The sequence below is a fragment of the Salvelinus alpinus genome, chromosome 30, assembly GCF_045679555.1.
Source record: "Salvelinus alpinus chromosome 30, SLU_Salpinus.1, whole genome shotgun sequence".
Classification (NCBI taxonomy): Eukaryota; Metazoa; Chordata; class Actinopteri; order Salmoniformes; family Salmonidae; genus Salvelinus; species Salvelinus alpinus.
Genome location: NC_092115.1, coordinates 5,651,695 through 5,667,185, shown reverse-complemented (window position 1 = coordinate 5,667,185; position 15,491 = coordinate 5,651,695). Strand labels below are relative to the sequence as shown.

Genomic DNA, 15,491 nt, shown 5'->3' with positions numbered 1-15,491 from the left:
CATTTCCACACCCTAATTGTAGTCTAACCAATACCCAAACAGAGATTCAGTGAAAATAAAAATCTCATTGATTTATCAAGACCAGTCCCCATGCTTGTCTCAGAGCAGCGCTGTCTTGACCTCTGAATGCTGTCTTTTCCCCCTTCCACTTGCCTCTTCCATTCATTTTGAAATAGTATTTTCCAGTAAGCATAATCAGTGCTCCAACTCCCCCTTGTGGTGGTCTGGAGCAATGAAGCAGTGATAATGGGTACCGTACTAAACCACAAATTACCTCTAAGTCCCGCAGCATAATCCCAAAACCTTTAGTTGAGCAACCACTGTAGATGACATGGTGTTGGTCCCTAGATGGTGTTGGTCCCTAGATGGTGTTGGTCCATTGATGGTGTTGGTCCTAGACGACATGGTGTTGGTCCTAGATGGTGTTGGTCCTAGATGGTGTTGGTCCCTAGATGGTGTTGGTCCTAGATGGTGTTGGTCCCTAGATGGTGTTGGTCCTAGATGGTGTTGGTCCTAGATGGTGTTGGTCCTAGATGGTGTTGGTCCCTAGATGGTGTTGGTCCTAGATGGTGTTGGTCCCTAGATGGTGTTGGTCCCTAGATGGTGTTGGTCCTAGATGGTGTTGGTCCTAGATGGTGTTGGTCCCTAGATGGTGTTGGTCCTAGATGGTGTTGGTACTAGATGGTGTTGGTCCTAGATGGTGTTGGTCCCTAGATGGTGTTGGTCCCTAGATGGTGTTGGTCCTAGATGACATGGTGTTGGTCCTAGATGGTGTTGGTCCCTAGATGGTGTTGGTCCTAGATGACATGGTGTTGGTCCTAGATGGTGTTGGTCCTAGATGGTGTTGGTCCCTAGATGGTGTTGGTCCTAGATGGTGTTGGTCCTAGATGGTGTTGGTCCTAGATGGCGTTGGTACTAGATGGTGTTGGTACCTAGATGGTGTTGGTCCCTAGATGGTGTTGGTCCTAGATGGTGTTGGTCCTAGTTGGTGTTGGTCCTAGATGGTGTTGGTCCTAGATGGTGTTGGTCCTAGATGGTGTTGGTCCTAGATGGTGTTGGTCCTAGATGGTGTTGGTCCTAGATGGTGTTGGTCCTAGATGGTGTTGGTCCTAGTTGGTGTTGGTCCTAGATGGTGTTGGTCCTAGATGGTGTTGGTCCTAGATGGTGTTGGTCCTAGATGGTGTTGGTCCTAGATGGTGTTGGTCCCTAGATGGTGTTGGTCCCTAGATGGTGTTGGTCCTAGATGGTGTTGGTCCTAGATGGTGTTGGTCCTAGATGGTGTTGGTCCTAGATGGTGTTGGTCCTAGATGGTGTTGGTCCCTAGATGGTGTTGGTCCTAGATGGTGTTGGTCCTAGATGGTGTTGGTCCTAGATGGTGTTGGTCCTAGATGACATGGTGTTGGTCCTAGACGGTGTTGGTCCTAGATGGTGTTGGTCCTAGATGGTGTTGGTCCTAGATGGCGTTGGTCCTAGATGGTGTTGGTCCTAGATGGTGTTGGTCCTAGATGGTGTTGGTCCTAGATGACATGGTGTTGGTCCTAGACGGTGTTGGTACTAGATGGTGTTGGTCCTAGATGGTGTTGGTCCTAGATGGTGTTGGTCCTAGATGGCGTTGGTCCTAGATGGCGTTGGTCCTAGATGGTGTTGGTCCTAGGTGGTGTTGGTCCTAGGTGGTGTTGGTCCTAGATGGTGTTGGTCCTAGATGGTGTTGGTCCTAGATGACATGGTGTTGGTCCTAGATGACATGGTGTTGGTCCTAGATGACATGGTGTTGGTCCTAGATGACATGGTGTTGGTCCTAGATGACATGGTGTTGGTCCTAGATGGTGTTGGTCCTAGATGGTGTTGGTCCTAGATGGTGTTGGTCCCTAGATGGTGTTGGTCCTAGATGGTGTTGGTCCTAGATGGTGTTGGTCCTAGATGGTGTTGGTCCTAGGTGGTGTTGGTCCTAGATGGTGTTGGTCCTAGATGGTGTTGGTCCTAGATGGTGTTGGTCCTAGATGACATGGTGTTGGTCCTAGATGGTGTTGGTCCTAGATGGTGTTGGTCCTAGATGACATGGTGTTGGTCCTAGATGGTGTTGGTCCTAGATGGTGTTGGTCCTAGATGGTGTTGGTCCTAGATGGTGTTGGTCCTAGATGGTGTTGGTCCTAGATGACATGGTCAAGAGACATGTCCAAAACTCTAACCGTATTGTTGTATGGCTCTTTTACTTCCACTACCTAGTGTTCAGCACTGACAAACTAAATGATATGTTCTGGTCCTATGATATGTTCTGGTCCTATGATATGTTCTGGTCCTATGATATGTTCAGATTGTATATTGATAGTTTGTTTTCTGTCTCTAGCTGCGTCGTCCCCCTCCTCCTTCACCCTGAATAAGTCTAATACTCTCAGCACAACGCTTCTCAAGTCCTACTACCCAGGTAAACACACCTTTACTCCACCTCTGGTCCTCACCATTCTGCCATACTATGATCACAGCAGATAGCGGAGAGTACACATCAATGGTTGGGAAATGATAGATAACTTAAGTTTAGCTTTAGTCCCATGTGTGTTTGTTGCATCAATAATGTGTTTTTGATTGATTGAAATGAATCGAAAGTCTATGCCATTAATGATAACAAACATGGAGTGTGTGTGAATGTACTTTATTTCTAGCCTTATCTACTGTTCAACGTGTGTTTGGTCTTCTATCTCTGTGTTTAGTAGATCTTCTGTCTCCTGCTATAAGACCGTATTGTTTTGTCCTTCTCTCCTCCTCTTCCTACATCTTCTTCCTCCTATTCCTCCTCTTCATCATCATCGTCTTCCTCTTCGTCCTCAACTTCCACTTCTCCTCCTCCTCATCTTCTTCCTCGTCTTCCTCTTCTTCCTCTTCTTCTTCTTCCTCTTCTTCTTCTTCCCCTTCTTCTTCTTCCCCTTCCTCTTCTTCTTCCCCTTCCTCTTCTTCTTCCTCCTCCTATTCTCTATCTACAATCACATTCACTTTGCTCTGGTATTTAGCTCCTCTTTTCTTGCATGCTTTTATTTACTGCTATTTACTCCTCTTCCTCCTCTTCTTTCTCTTCCTCCTCCAACTTCTGCACTGGTTTTGGGGTTATGAACAGATCCCTTTGTGCCAACTGCTATCTTAGGTGAGACACATCTTCTTTTACCACTATATCCATTTCTGCTGAGTGTGTATTAGAGGATTCACCGTTTAACTTGCTTTATCATTAAGACTTTGACAAAGAAAACCTATTTCTATATACATGAAGTAAAGTATTGGGAGGGAACAGCTCTGTTATTGATGATGGCTTCCTCACCTCCATACCTGCCTGCTGCTTCCTCCTCGTCCTCCTCTCTGTCTATCTATGTGGTTATCCCCGCCCTGGGCTGAGGCTGGCTTCTCTCCATTCCATCCTCACTGCGTGTGATGTCACCCATGCTGTGCGTTGTGATGTCACCTATAACATGTTTGACCTCTCATATGCATGGTCAGACATGTGGACTGGATGTGGGGGAGTGCAGTTGGGATGGACGGGGGAGGTGTAGGTGGGGAGAAGGTGGGAGGTGTAGTTGGGGACGAGGGGGGAGAGAAGTTGGGGAGGAGGGGGAGGTGTAGTTGGGGAGGAGGGGGAGGTGTAGTTGGGGAGGAGGGGGAGGTGTAGTTGGGGAGGAAGGGGAGGTGTAGTTGGGGAGGAGGGGGAGGTGTAGTTGGGGAGGAGGGGGAGGTGTAGTTGGGGAGGAGGGGGAGGTGTAGTTTGGGAGGAGGGGGAGTGTAGTTGGTGAGGAGGGGGAGTGTAGTTGGGGAGGAGGGGGAGGTGTAGTTGGGGAGGTGTAGTTGGGGAGGAGGGGGAGGTGTAGTTGGGGAGGAGGGGGAGGTGTAGTTGGGGAGGAGGGGGAGTGTAGTTGGGGAGGAGGGGGATGTGTAGTTGGGGAGGTGTAGTTGGGGAGGAGGGGGATGTGTAGTTGAGGAGGAGGGGGAGGTGTAGTTGGGGAGGAGGGGGAGTGTAGTTGGGGAGGAGGGGGAGGTGTAGTTGGGGAGGAGTGGGAGGTGTAGTTGGGGAGGAGAGGGAGGTGTAGTTGGGGAGGAGGGGGATGTGTAGTTGGGGAGGAGGGGGATGTGTAGTTGGGGAGGAGGGGGAGTGTAGTTGGGGAGGAGGGGGATGTGTAGTTGGGGAGGAGGGGGAGGTGTAGTTGGGGAGGGGGAGGTGTAGTTGGGGAGGGGGAGGTGTAGTTGGGGAGGGGGAGGTGTAGTTGGGGAGGGGGAGGTGTAGTTGGGGAGGGGGAGTGTAGTTGGGGAGGAGGGGGGAGTGTATTTGGGGAGGCGGGGGAGGTGTAGTTGGGGAGGAGGGGGGAGTGTAGTTGGGGAGGAGGGGGGAGTGTAGTTGGGGAGGAGGGGGGAGTGTAGTTCAGGAGGGGGGAGTATTATTCAGGAGGGGGGAGTGTAGTTCAGGAGGGGGAGTGTAGTTCAGGAGGGGGAGTGTAGTTCAGGAGGGGGGAGTGTAGTTCAGGAGGGGGGAGTGTAGTTCAGGAGGGGGGAGTGTAGTTGGCCAGGAGGAGGGGGAGTGTAGTTGGCCAGGAGGAGGGGGAGTGTAGTTGGCCAGGAGGAGGGGGAGTGTAGTTGGCCAGGAGGAGGGGGAGTGTAGTTGGCCAGGAGGAGGGGGAGTGTAGTTGGTCAGGAGGGGGGAGTGTAGTTGGGGAGGAGGGGGGAGTGTAGTTGGGGAGGAGGGGGGAGTGTAGTTTTGGAGGAAGGGATGTGTAGTTGAGTAAGAAGGGGAGGTGTAGTTGGGGAGGAGGGGGAGTGTAGTTGGGGAGGAGGGGGTTGAGGAGTGGGGAGTGTAGTTCAGGAGGAGGGGGGAGTGTAGTTGGGGAGGAGGGGGAGTGTAGTTGGGGAGGAGGGGGTTGAGGAGGAGGGGGAGTGTAGTTCAGGAGGAGGGAGAGGTGTAGTTGGGGAGGAGGGGGTTGAGGAGGAGGGGGGAGTGTAGTTCAGGAGGAGGGGGATGTGTAGTTGGGGGGGAGGTGTAGTTGGTGAGGAAGGGGAGGTGTAGTTGGGGAGGAGGTGGAGTGTAGTTGGGGAGGAGGGGGTTGAGGAGGAGGGGGGAGTGTAGTTCAGGAGGGGGGAGTATTATTCAGGAGGGGGGAGTGTAGTTCAGGAGGGGGAGTGTAGTTCAGGAGGGGGAGTGTAGTTCAGGAGGGGGGAGTGTAGTTCAGGAGGGGGGAGTGTAGTTCAGGAGGGGGGAGTGTAGTTCAGGAGGGGGGAGTGTAGTTGGCCAGGAGGAGGGGGAGTGTAGTTGGCCAGGAGGAGGGGGAGTGTAGTTGGCCAGGAGGAGGGGGAGTGTAGTTGGCCAGGAGGAGGGGGAGTGTAGTTGGCCAGGAGGAGGGGGAGTGTAGTTGGCCAGGAGGAGGGGGAGTGTAGTTGGCCAGGAGGAGGGGGAGTGTAGTTGGCCAGGAGGAGGGGGAGTGTAGTTGGTCAGGAGGGGGGAGTGTAGTTGGGGAGGAGGGGGGAGTGTAGTTGGGGAGGAGGGGGGAGTGTAGTTTTGGAGGAAGGGATGTGTAGTTGAGTAAGAATGGGAGGTGTAGTTGGGGAGGAGGGGGAGTGTAGTTGGGGAGGAGGGGGAGTGTAGTTGGGGAGGAGGGGGTTGAGGAGGGGGGAGTGTAGTTCAGGAGGAGGGGGGAGTGTAGTTGGGGAGGAGGGGGAGTGTAGTTGGGGAGGAGGGGGTTGAGGAGGAGGGGGAGTGTAGTTCAGGAGGAGGGAGAGGTGTAGTTGGGGAGGAGGGGGTTGAGGAGGAGGGGGGAGTGTAGTTCAGGAGGAGGGGGATGTGTAGTTGGGGGGGAGGTGTAGTTGGTGAGGAAGGGGAGGTGTAGTTGGGGAGGAGGTGGAGTGTAGTTGGGGAGGAGGGGGTTGAGGAGGAGGGGGGAGTGTAGTTCAGGAGGAGGGGGGAGTGTAGTTCAGGAGGAGGGGGGAGTGTAGTTGGGGAGGAGGGGGAGTGTAGTTGGGGAGGAGGGGGGAGTGTAGTTCAGGAGGAGGGGGAGGTGTAGTTGGGGAGGAGGGGGAGGTGTAGTTGGGGAGGAGGGGGAGGTGTAGTTGGGGAGGAGGGGGAGGTGTAGTTGGGGAGGAGGGGGAGTGTAGTTGGGGAGGAGGGGGATGTGTAGTTGGGGAGGAGGGGGAGTGTAGTTCAGGAGGAGGGGGAGGTGTAGTTGGGGAGGAGGGGGATGTGTAGTTGGGGAGGTGTAGTTGGGGAGGAGGGGGAGTGTAGTTCAGGAGGAGGGGGAGGTGTAGTTGGGGAGGAGGGGGATGTGTAGTTGGGGAGGAGGGGGAGGTGTAGTTGAGGAGGAGGGGGAGTGTAGTTGGGGAGGAGGGGGATGTGTAGTTGGGGAGGAGGGAGATGTGTAGTTGGGGAGGAGGGGGAGTGTAGCTGGGGAGGAGGGGGATGTGTAGTTGGGGAGGAGGGGGAGGTGTAGTTGGGGAGGAGGGGGAGGTGTAGTTGGGGAGGAGGGGGAGGTGTAGTTGGGGAGGAGGGGGATGTGTAGTTGGGGAGGAGGGGGAGGTGTAGTTGGGGAGGAGGGGGAGTGTAGTTGGAGAGGAGGGGGAGGTGTAGTTGGGGAGGAGGGGGATGTGTAGTTGGGGAGGAGGGGGAGGTGTAGTTGGGGAGGAGGGGGAGTGTAGTTGAGTAAGAAGGGGAGGTGTAGTTGCGGACAGGTGTGGCAGCCAGTTCCTATCGCCATGTCCACTGTTACTACAGTTACCTGTAAAGTCACTCTGCTACACTTATATAAACTCAACCATTATATCAACATAGAGAGAGCGATAAACCACTTATATAAACAGAGAGAGAGATAAACCACTTATGTAAATAGAGAGAGAGAACAACCTCTTACATAAACAGAGAGAGACAAACCTTATTCAAGGTTTCAAAGACCTCTCTGATGAGAGTAGGCTACCCGTCCTGTTGGGGGAGGACGCAGAGAGCTGTGGGTTGGCAGCGCACTACATTGCTGCCTGCCATAAGTTGAGGGACCGTGTCTGACAGACCAACCAACCTGCACATGTACTGTATGTTTATTGTTATTGTTGAATGTATGGTTATTTTGACACTTGGTTATTGTTACTGTTGTCCCATTGACATTTTTTATTCTTATTTTAATTTATTTGTATATTGTAAATATCCAAAAAAAGCTTTGGCAAGATGTACATTGTTACGTCATGCCAATAAAGCGAATTGAATTGAATTGAGAGAGAGAGAGATCATCCACTTATATAAACAGAGAGAGTGATCAACCACTTATATAAACATAGAGAGAGATCAACCACTTATATAAACATAGAGAGATCAACCACTTATATATAGAGTGATACACCACTTATAAAAACACAGAAAGAGAGATTGATCAACCACTTATATATATATATATATATATAGAGAGAGAGAGAGATGGATCAACCACTTATATATATAGAGAGAGAGAGATCAACCACTTATATGAACAGAGAGAGAGATCAACCATTTATATAAACAGAGAGAGATCAACCACTTATATAAACAGAGAGAGAACAACCACTTATATAAACAGAGAGAGATCAACCACTTATATAAACAGAGAGAGAGATCAACCATTTATATAAACAGAGAGAGATCAACCACTTATATGAACAGAGAGAGAGATCAACCATTTATATAAACAGAGAGAGAGATCAACCATTTATATAAACAGAGAGAGATCAACCACTTATATGAACAGAGAGAGAGATCAACCATTTATATAAACAGAGAGAGATCAACCACTTATATAAACAGAGAGAGAACAACCACTTATATAAACAGAGAGAGAACAACCACTTATATAAACAGAGAGAGAGAACAACCACTTATACACTGCTCAAAAAAATAAAGGGAACACTAAAATAACACATCCTAGATCTGAATAAATGAAATATTCTTATTAAATACTTTTTTCTTTACATAGTTGAATGTGCTGACAACAAAATCACACAAATTATCAATGGAAATCAAATGTATCAACCCATGGAGGTCTGGATCTGAGTCACACTCAAAATTAAAGTGGAAAACCACACTACAGGCTGATCCAACTTTGATGTAATGTCCTTAAAACAAGTCAAAATGAGGCTCAGTAGTGTGTGTGGCCTCCCCGTGCCTGTATGACCTCCCTACAATGCCTGGGCATGCTCCTGATGAGGTGGCGGATGGTCTCCTGAGGGATCTCCTCCCAGACCTGGACTAAAGCATCCGCCAACTCCTGGACAGTCTGTGGTGCAACATGGCATTGGTGGATGGAGCGAGACATGATGTCCCAGATGTGCTCAATTGGATTCAGGTCTGGGGAACGGGCGGGCCAGTCCATAGCATCAATGCCTTCCTCTTGCAGGAACTGCTGACACACTCCAGCCACATGAGGTCTAGCATTGTCTTGCATTAGGAGGAACCCAGGGCCAACCGCACCAGCATATGGTCTCACAAGGGATCTGAGGATCTCATCTCGGTACCTAATGGCAGTCAGGCTACCTCTGGCGAGCACATGGAGGGCTGTGCGGCCCCCCAAAGAAATGCCACCCCACACCATGACTGACCCACCGCCAAACCGGTCATGCTGGAGGATGTTGCAGGCAGCAGAACGTTCTCCACGGCGTCTCCAGACTCTGTCACGTATGTCACATGTGCTCATGTGCTCAGTGTGAACCTGCTTTCATCTGTGAAGAGCACAGGGCGCCAGTGGCGAATTTGCCAATCTTGGTGTTCTCTGGCAAATGCCAAACGTCCTGCACGGTGTTGGGCTGTAAGCACAACCCCCACCTGTGGACGTCGGGCCCTCATACCACCCTCATGGAGTCTGTTTCTGACCATTTGAGCAGACACATGCACATTTGCGGCCTGCTGGAGGTCATTTTGCAGGTCTCTGGCAGTGATCCTCCTTGCACAAAGGCGGAGGTAGCGGTCCTGCTGCTGGGTTGTTGCCCTCCTACGGCCTCCTCCACGTCTCCTGATGTACTGGCCTGTCTCCTGGTAGCGTCTCCATGCTCTGGACACTACGCTGACAGACACAGCAAACCTTCTTGCCACAGCTCGCATTGATGTGCCATCCTGGATGAGCTGCACTACCTGAGCCACTTGTGTGGGTTGTAGACTCCGTCTCATGCTACCACTAGAGTGAAAGCACCGCCAGCATTCAAAAGTGACCAAAACATCAGCCAGGAAGCATAGGAACTGAGAAGTGGTCTGTGGTCACCACCTGCAGAACCACTCCTTTATTGGGGGTGTCTTGCTAATTGCCTATAATTTCCACCTTTTGTCTATACCATTTGCACAACAGCATGTAAAATTTATTGTCAATCAGTGTTGCTTCCTAAGTGGACAGTTTGATTTCACAGAAGTGTGATTGACTTGGAGTTACACGGTGTTGTTTAAGTGTTCCCTTTATTTTTTTTAGCAGTGTATAAACATAGAGAGAGATCAACCACTTATATAAACAGAGAGAGAGAGAGAGATCAACCACTTATATAAACAGAGAGAGATCAGCCACTTATTTAAACAGAGAACAACTACTTATATAATCAGAGAGAGAGATCAACCACGAATATGGATAGAGAGAGATCAACCACTCACATAAACAGAGACATCAACCACTTATATATAGAGAGAGATCAACAGCTTTTATAAACATAGAGATATATCTTCACCTTATTTGAACAGAGAGAGATCAACCACTTATATATATAGAGAGAGATCAATATATAAACACAGAGAGAGATCAACCACTTATATAAACAGAGAGAGATCAACCACTTATATAAACACAGAGATATCAACCACTTATATAAACACAGAGAGATCAACCACTTATATAAACACAGAGAGATCAACCACTTATATAAACATAGAGAGAGAGAGAGATCAACCACTTATATAAACAGAGCGAGATCAACCACTTATATAAACATAGAGAGAGAGAGAGATCAACCACTTATATAAACAGAGAGAGATCAACCACTTATAAAAACACAGAGAGAAATCAACCACATATAAGCATAGAGAGAAAAAGAGATCAACCACTTATATAAACAGAGAGAGAGAGAGAGATCAACTACTTCTATAAACATAGAGAGAGATCAACTACTTCTATAAACATAGAGAGAGATCAACCACTTATATAAACAGAGAGATCAACCACTTATATATAGAGAGAGAGATCAACCATTTTTATAAACATAGAGATCAACCACTTCTACAAACATAGAGAGAGAGAGATGAAACACTTATATAAACAGAGAGAGAGAGAGATCAACTACTTCTATAAACATAGAGAGAGATCAACCACTTATATAAACAGAGAGAGAGAGATCAACCACTTATATAAACAGAGAGAGAGAGATCAACCACTTATAAACAGAGTGAGAGCAGCCACTTATTTAAACAGAGAACAACTACAGAGAACAACCATTTATATAAACAGAGAGAACAACCACTTATATAAACAGAGAGAGATCAACCACTTACATAAACATAGAGAGAGATCAACCATTTATATAAACAGAGAACAACCACTTATATAAACATAGGGAGAGAAATCAACCACTTATATAAACAGAGAGAGAGATCAACCACTTATATAAACAGAGAGAGAGATCAACCACTTATATAAACAGAGAGAGAGAGATCAACCACTTATATAAACAGAGAGAGAGATCAACCACTTATATAAACAGAGAGAGATCAACAGCTTTTATAAACATAGAGATATATCTTCCACTTATTTGAACAGAGAGAGATCAACCACTTATATAAACACAGAGAGAGATCAACCACTTATAAAAACACAGAGAGAGATCAACCACTTATATAAACAGAGAGAGAGAGAGATCTACCACTTATAAAAACACAGAGAGAGATCAACCACTTATATAAACAGAGAGAGAGAGAAATCAACCACTTATATAAACATAGAGAGAGAGAGAGATCAACCACTTATATAAACAGAGAGAGAGAGAAATCAACCACTTATATAAACAGAGAGTGAGAGAGATCAACCACTTATATAAACATCGTGAGAGAGAAATCAACCACTTATATAAACATAGAGAGAGAGAGAGATCTACCACTTATATAAGCATAGAGAGAGAAAGAGATCAACCACTTATATAAACAGAGAGAGATCAAACACTTATATAAACAGAGAGATCAACCACTTATATAAACAGAGAGAGAGAGAAATCAACCACTTATATAAACAGAGAGTGAGAGAGATCAACCACTTATATAAACATCGTGAGAGAGAAATCAACCACTTATATAAACAGAGAGATCAACCACTTATATAAACAGAGAGAGAGAGAAATCAACCACTTATATAAACAGAGAGTGAGAGAGATCAACCACTTATATAAACATCGTGAGAGAGAAATCAACCACTTATATAAACATAGAGAGAGAGAGAGATCTACCACTTATATAAGCATAGAGAGAGCAAGAGATCAACCACTTATATAAACAGAGAGAGATCAAACACTTATATAAACAGAGAGATCAACCACTTATATAAACATCGTGAGAGAGAAATCAACCACTTATATAAACATAGAGAAAGAGAGAGATCTACCACTTATATAAGCATAGAGAGAGAAAGAGATCAACCACTTATATAAACAGAGAGAGATCAACCATTTTTATAAACATAGAGATCAACCACTTATATAAACAGAGAGAGAGAACAACCACTTATATAAACAGAGAGAGATCAACCACTTATATAAACAGAGAGAGATCATCCACTTATATAAACAGAGAGTGAGAGAGAGATCAACCAATTATATATAGAGAGAGATCAACCACTTATAAAAACAGAGAGAGAGATCAACTTCTTTTATGAACAGAGAGAGAGATCAACCACTTATATATAGAGAGAGAGATCAACCATTTATATAAACAGAGAGAGATCAACCACTTATATAGCGAGAGAGAGAGAGATCAACCACTTATATAGCGAGAGAGAGAGAGATCAACCACTTATATAGCGAGAGAGAGAGAGATCAACCACTTATATAGCGAGAGAGATATCAACTTTTAAGAACAGAGAGAGAGATCAACCACTTATATAGCGAGAGAGATATCAACTTTTAAGAACAGAGAGAGAGATCAACCACTTATATAAATATAGAGAGAGATCAACCACTTACATAAACATAGAGAGAGATCAACCATTTATATAAACAGAGATCAACCACTTATATAAACAGAGAGAGATCAACCACTTATATAAACAAAGCGAGAGAGATCAACCACGTATATAAACAAAGAGAGAGAGATCAACCACTTATATAAACAAAGAGAGAGAGATCAACCACTTATATAAAAAGAGAGAGAGATCAGTCACTTATATAAAAAGAGAGAGAGATCAACCATTTTCTATAAACAGAGAGATCAACCACTTATATAAACATAGAGATCAACCACTTACATAAACAGAGAGAGATCAACCACTTATATAAACAGAGAGAGATCAACCACTTATATAAACAGAGAGATCAACCACTTACATAAACAGAGAGAGATCAACCACTTATATAAACAGAGAGAGATCAACCACTTATATAAACAGAGAGAGATCAACCACTTATATAAACAGAGAGATCAACCACTTACATAAACAGAGAGAGATCAACCACTTATATAAACATAGAGAGAAAGATCAACCACTTATATAAACACAGAGAGAAAGATCAACCACTTATATAAACAGAGAGAGATCAACCACTTATATAAACAGAGAGAGAAAGATCAACCACTTATATAAACAGAGAGAGATCAACCACTTATACAAACAGAGAGAAATCAACCACTTATATAAACAGAGAGAGATCAACCACTTATATAAACAGAGAGAGATCTACCACTTATATAACCATAGAGAGAGAAAGAGATCAACCACTTATATAAACAGAGAGAGATCAAACACTTATATAAACAGAGAGATCAACCACTTATATAAACATCGTGAGAGAGAAATCAACCACTTATATAAACAGAGAGAGAGATCAACCACTTATATAAACAAAGAGAGATCAACCATTTATATAAACATAGAGAGAGAGAGAGATCTACCACTTATATAAGCATAGAGAGAGAAAGAGATCAACCACTTATATAAACAGAGAGAGATCAACCATTTTTATAAACATAGAGATCAACCACTTATATAAACAGAGAGAGAGAACAACCACTTATATAAACAGAGAGAGATCAACCACTTATATAAACAGAGAGTGAGAGAGAGATCAACCACTTATATAAACAGAGAGAGAGATCAACCACTTATATAAACAAAGAGAGATCAACCATTTATATAAACATAGAGAGAAAGATCAACCACTTATATAAACAAAGAGAGAGAGATCAACCACTTATATAAACAAAGAGAGAGAGATCAACCACTTATATAAAAAGAGAGAGAGATCAACCATTTTATATAAACAGAGAGATCAACCACTTATATAAACATAGAGATCAACCACTTACATAAACAGAGAGAGAGAGAGAGATCAACCACTTATATATAGAGAGAGAGATCATCCACTTATATAAACAGAGAGTGAGAGAGAGATCAACCACTTATATATAGAGAGCGAGATCAACCACTTATAAAAACAGAGAGAGAGATCAACTTCTTTTATGAACAGAGAGAGAGATCAACCACTTATATATAGAGAGAGAGATCAACCATTTATATAAACAGAGAGAGATCAACCACTTATATAGCGAGAGAGAAAGAGATCAACCACTTATATAGCGAGAGAGAGAGAGATCAACCACTTATATAGCGAGAGAGAGAGAGATCAACCACTTATATAGCGAGAGAGATATCAACTTTTAAGAACAGAGAGAGAGATCAACCACTTATATAGCGAGAGAGATATCAACTTTTAAGAACAGAGAGAGAGATCAACCACTTATATAAATATAGAGAGAGATCAACCACTTACAACCACTGTTATATAAACAGAGATCAACCACTTATATAAACAAAGAGAGAGAGATCAACCACTTATATAAACAAAGCGAGAGAGATCAACCACTTATATAAACAAAGCGAGAGAGATCAACCACTTATATAAACAAAGAGAGAGAGATCAACCACTTATATAAACAAAGAGAGAGAGATCAACCACTTATATAAAAAGAGAGAGAGATCAGTCACTTATATAAAAAGAGAGAGAGATCAACCATTTTATATAAACAGAGAGATCAACCACTTATATAAACATAGAGATCAACCACTTACATAAACAGAGAGAGATCAACCACTTATATAAACAGAGAGAGATCAACCACTTATATAAACAGAGAGATCAACCACTTACATAAACAGAGAGAGATCAACCACTTATATAAACAGAGAGAGATCAACCACTTATATAAACAGAGAGAGATCAACCACTTATATAAACAGAGAGAGATCAACCACTTATATAAACATAGAGAGAGAGATCAACCACTTATATAAACAGAGAGAGAAAGATCAACCACTTATATAAACAGAGAGAGATCAACCACTTATATAAACAGAGAGAAATCAACCACTTATATAAACAGAGAGAGATCAACCACTTATTGGGCGCCCTATAGAGCGAGAGGGAGACTGATAGAGCGAGAGGGAGACTGATAGAGCGAGAGGGAGACTGATAGAGCGAGAGGGAGACTGATAGAGCGAGAGGGAGACTGATAGAGCGAGAGGGAGACTGATAGAGCGAGACTGATAGAGCGAGACTGATAGAGCGAGACTGATAGAGCGAGACTGATAGAGCGAGACTGATAGAGCGAGACTGATAGAGCGAGACTGATAGAGCGAGACTGATAGAGGGATACTGATAGAGGGATACTGATAGAGGGATACTGAGAGGGAGACTGAGAGGGAGACTGATAGGGAGACTGATAGGGAGACTGATAGGGAGACAGAGAGGGAGACTGACAGGGAGACTGATAGGGAGACTGAGAGATAGGCGACAGAGAGGGAGACTGAGAGATAGGCGACAGAGAGGGCGACAGAGAGGGCGACAGAGAGGGCGACAGAGAGGGCGACAGAGAGAGAGAGGCCAGCCTGAAGTATAAGCCTACACAGAACTGAACCATATTATGTTATACTCTATATGATCATAATTATAGTTATAATTATTATCTTGAGACAGTAGTGGTATAGTGGTATCCATGGTAATGAACGAGGTCAGAAGGAATCACATACAGCACAACAGGGATCGTGTTAGTGTGATATGTTTGCCACAGATCTCAAGAAAATAAATAAAAACACTATATTTCTGCTTCTACAACAATGCCGCCATTAAAGTCTAATTTTACCACCATATCATGGAATCAACATAATACCTGTCATTTTAAACCATGTTGGGAGACTGATCCCTAACATATTATGGGAGTTGATTATCGTTGTGACAGTTTGAGATAACATATTAGGGGAGTTGATTATCGTTGTGACAGTTTGAGA

General features: G+C 44.8%; 1 protein-coding gene across 1 annotated transcript in view; it reads left to right on the top strand.

Moving 5' to 3' along the window:
- The window catches only part of LOC139560627 (receptor-type tyrosine-protein phosphatase mu-like), a 774,972-nt gene that overhangs the window by 626,114 nt on the left and 133,367 nt on the right, over nt 1–15,491 (top strand). The window contains exons 19-20 of the mRNA XM_071377563.1: nt 2,348–2,425; nt 3,110–3,136. Coding sequence (XP_071233664.1) covers nt 2,348–2,425; nt 3,110–3,136 — 105 coding nt within the window. The remainder of the gene's footprint in view (nt 1–2,347; nt 2,426–3,109; nt 3,137–15,491) is intronic.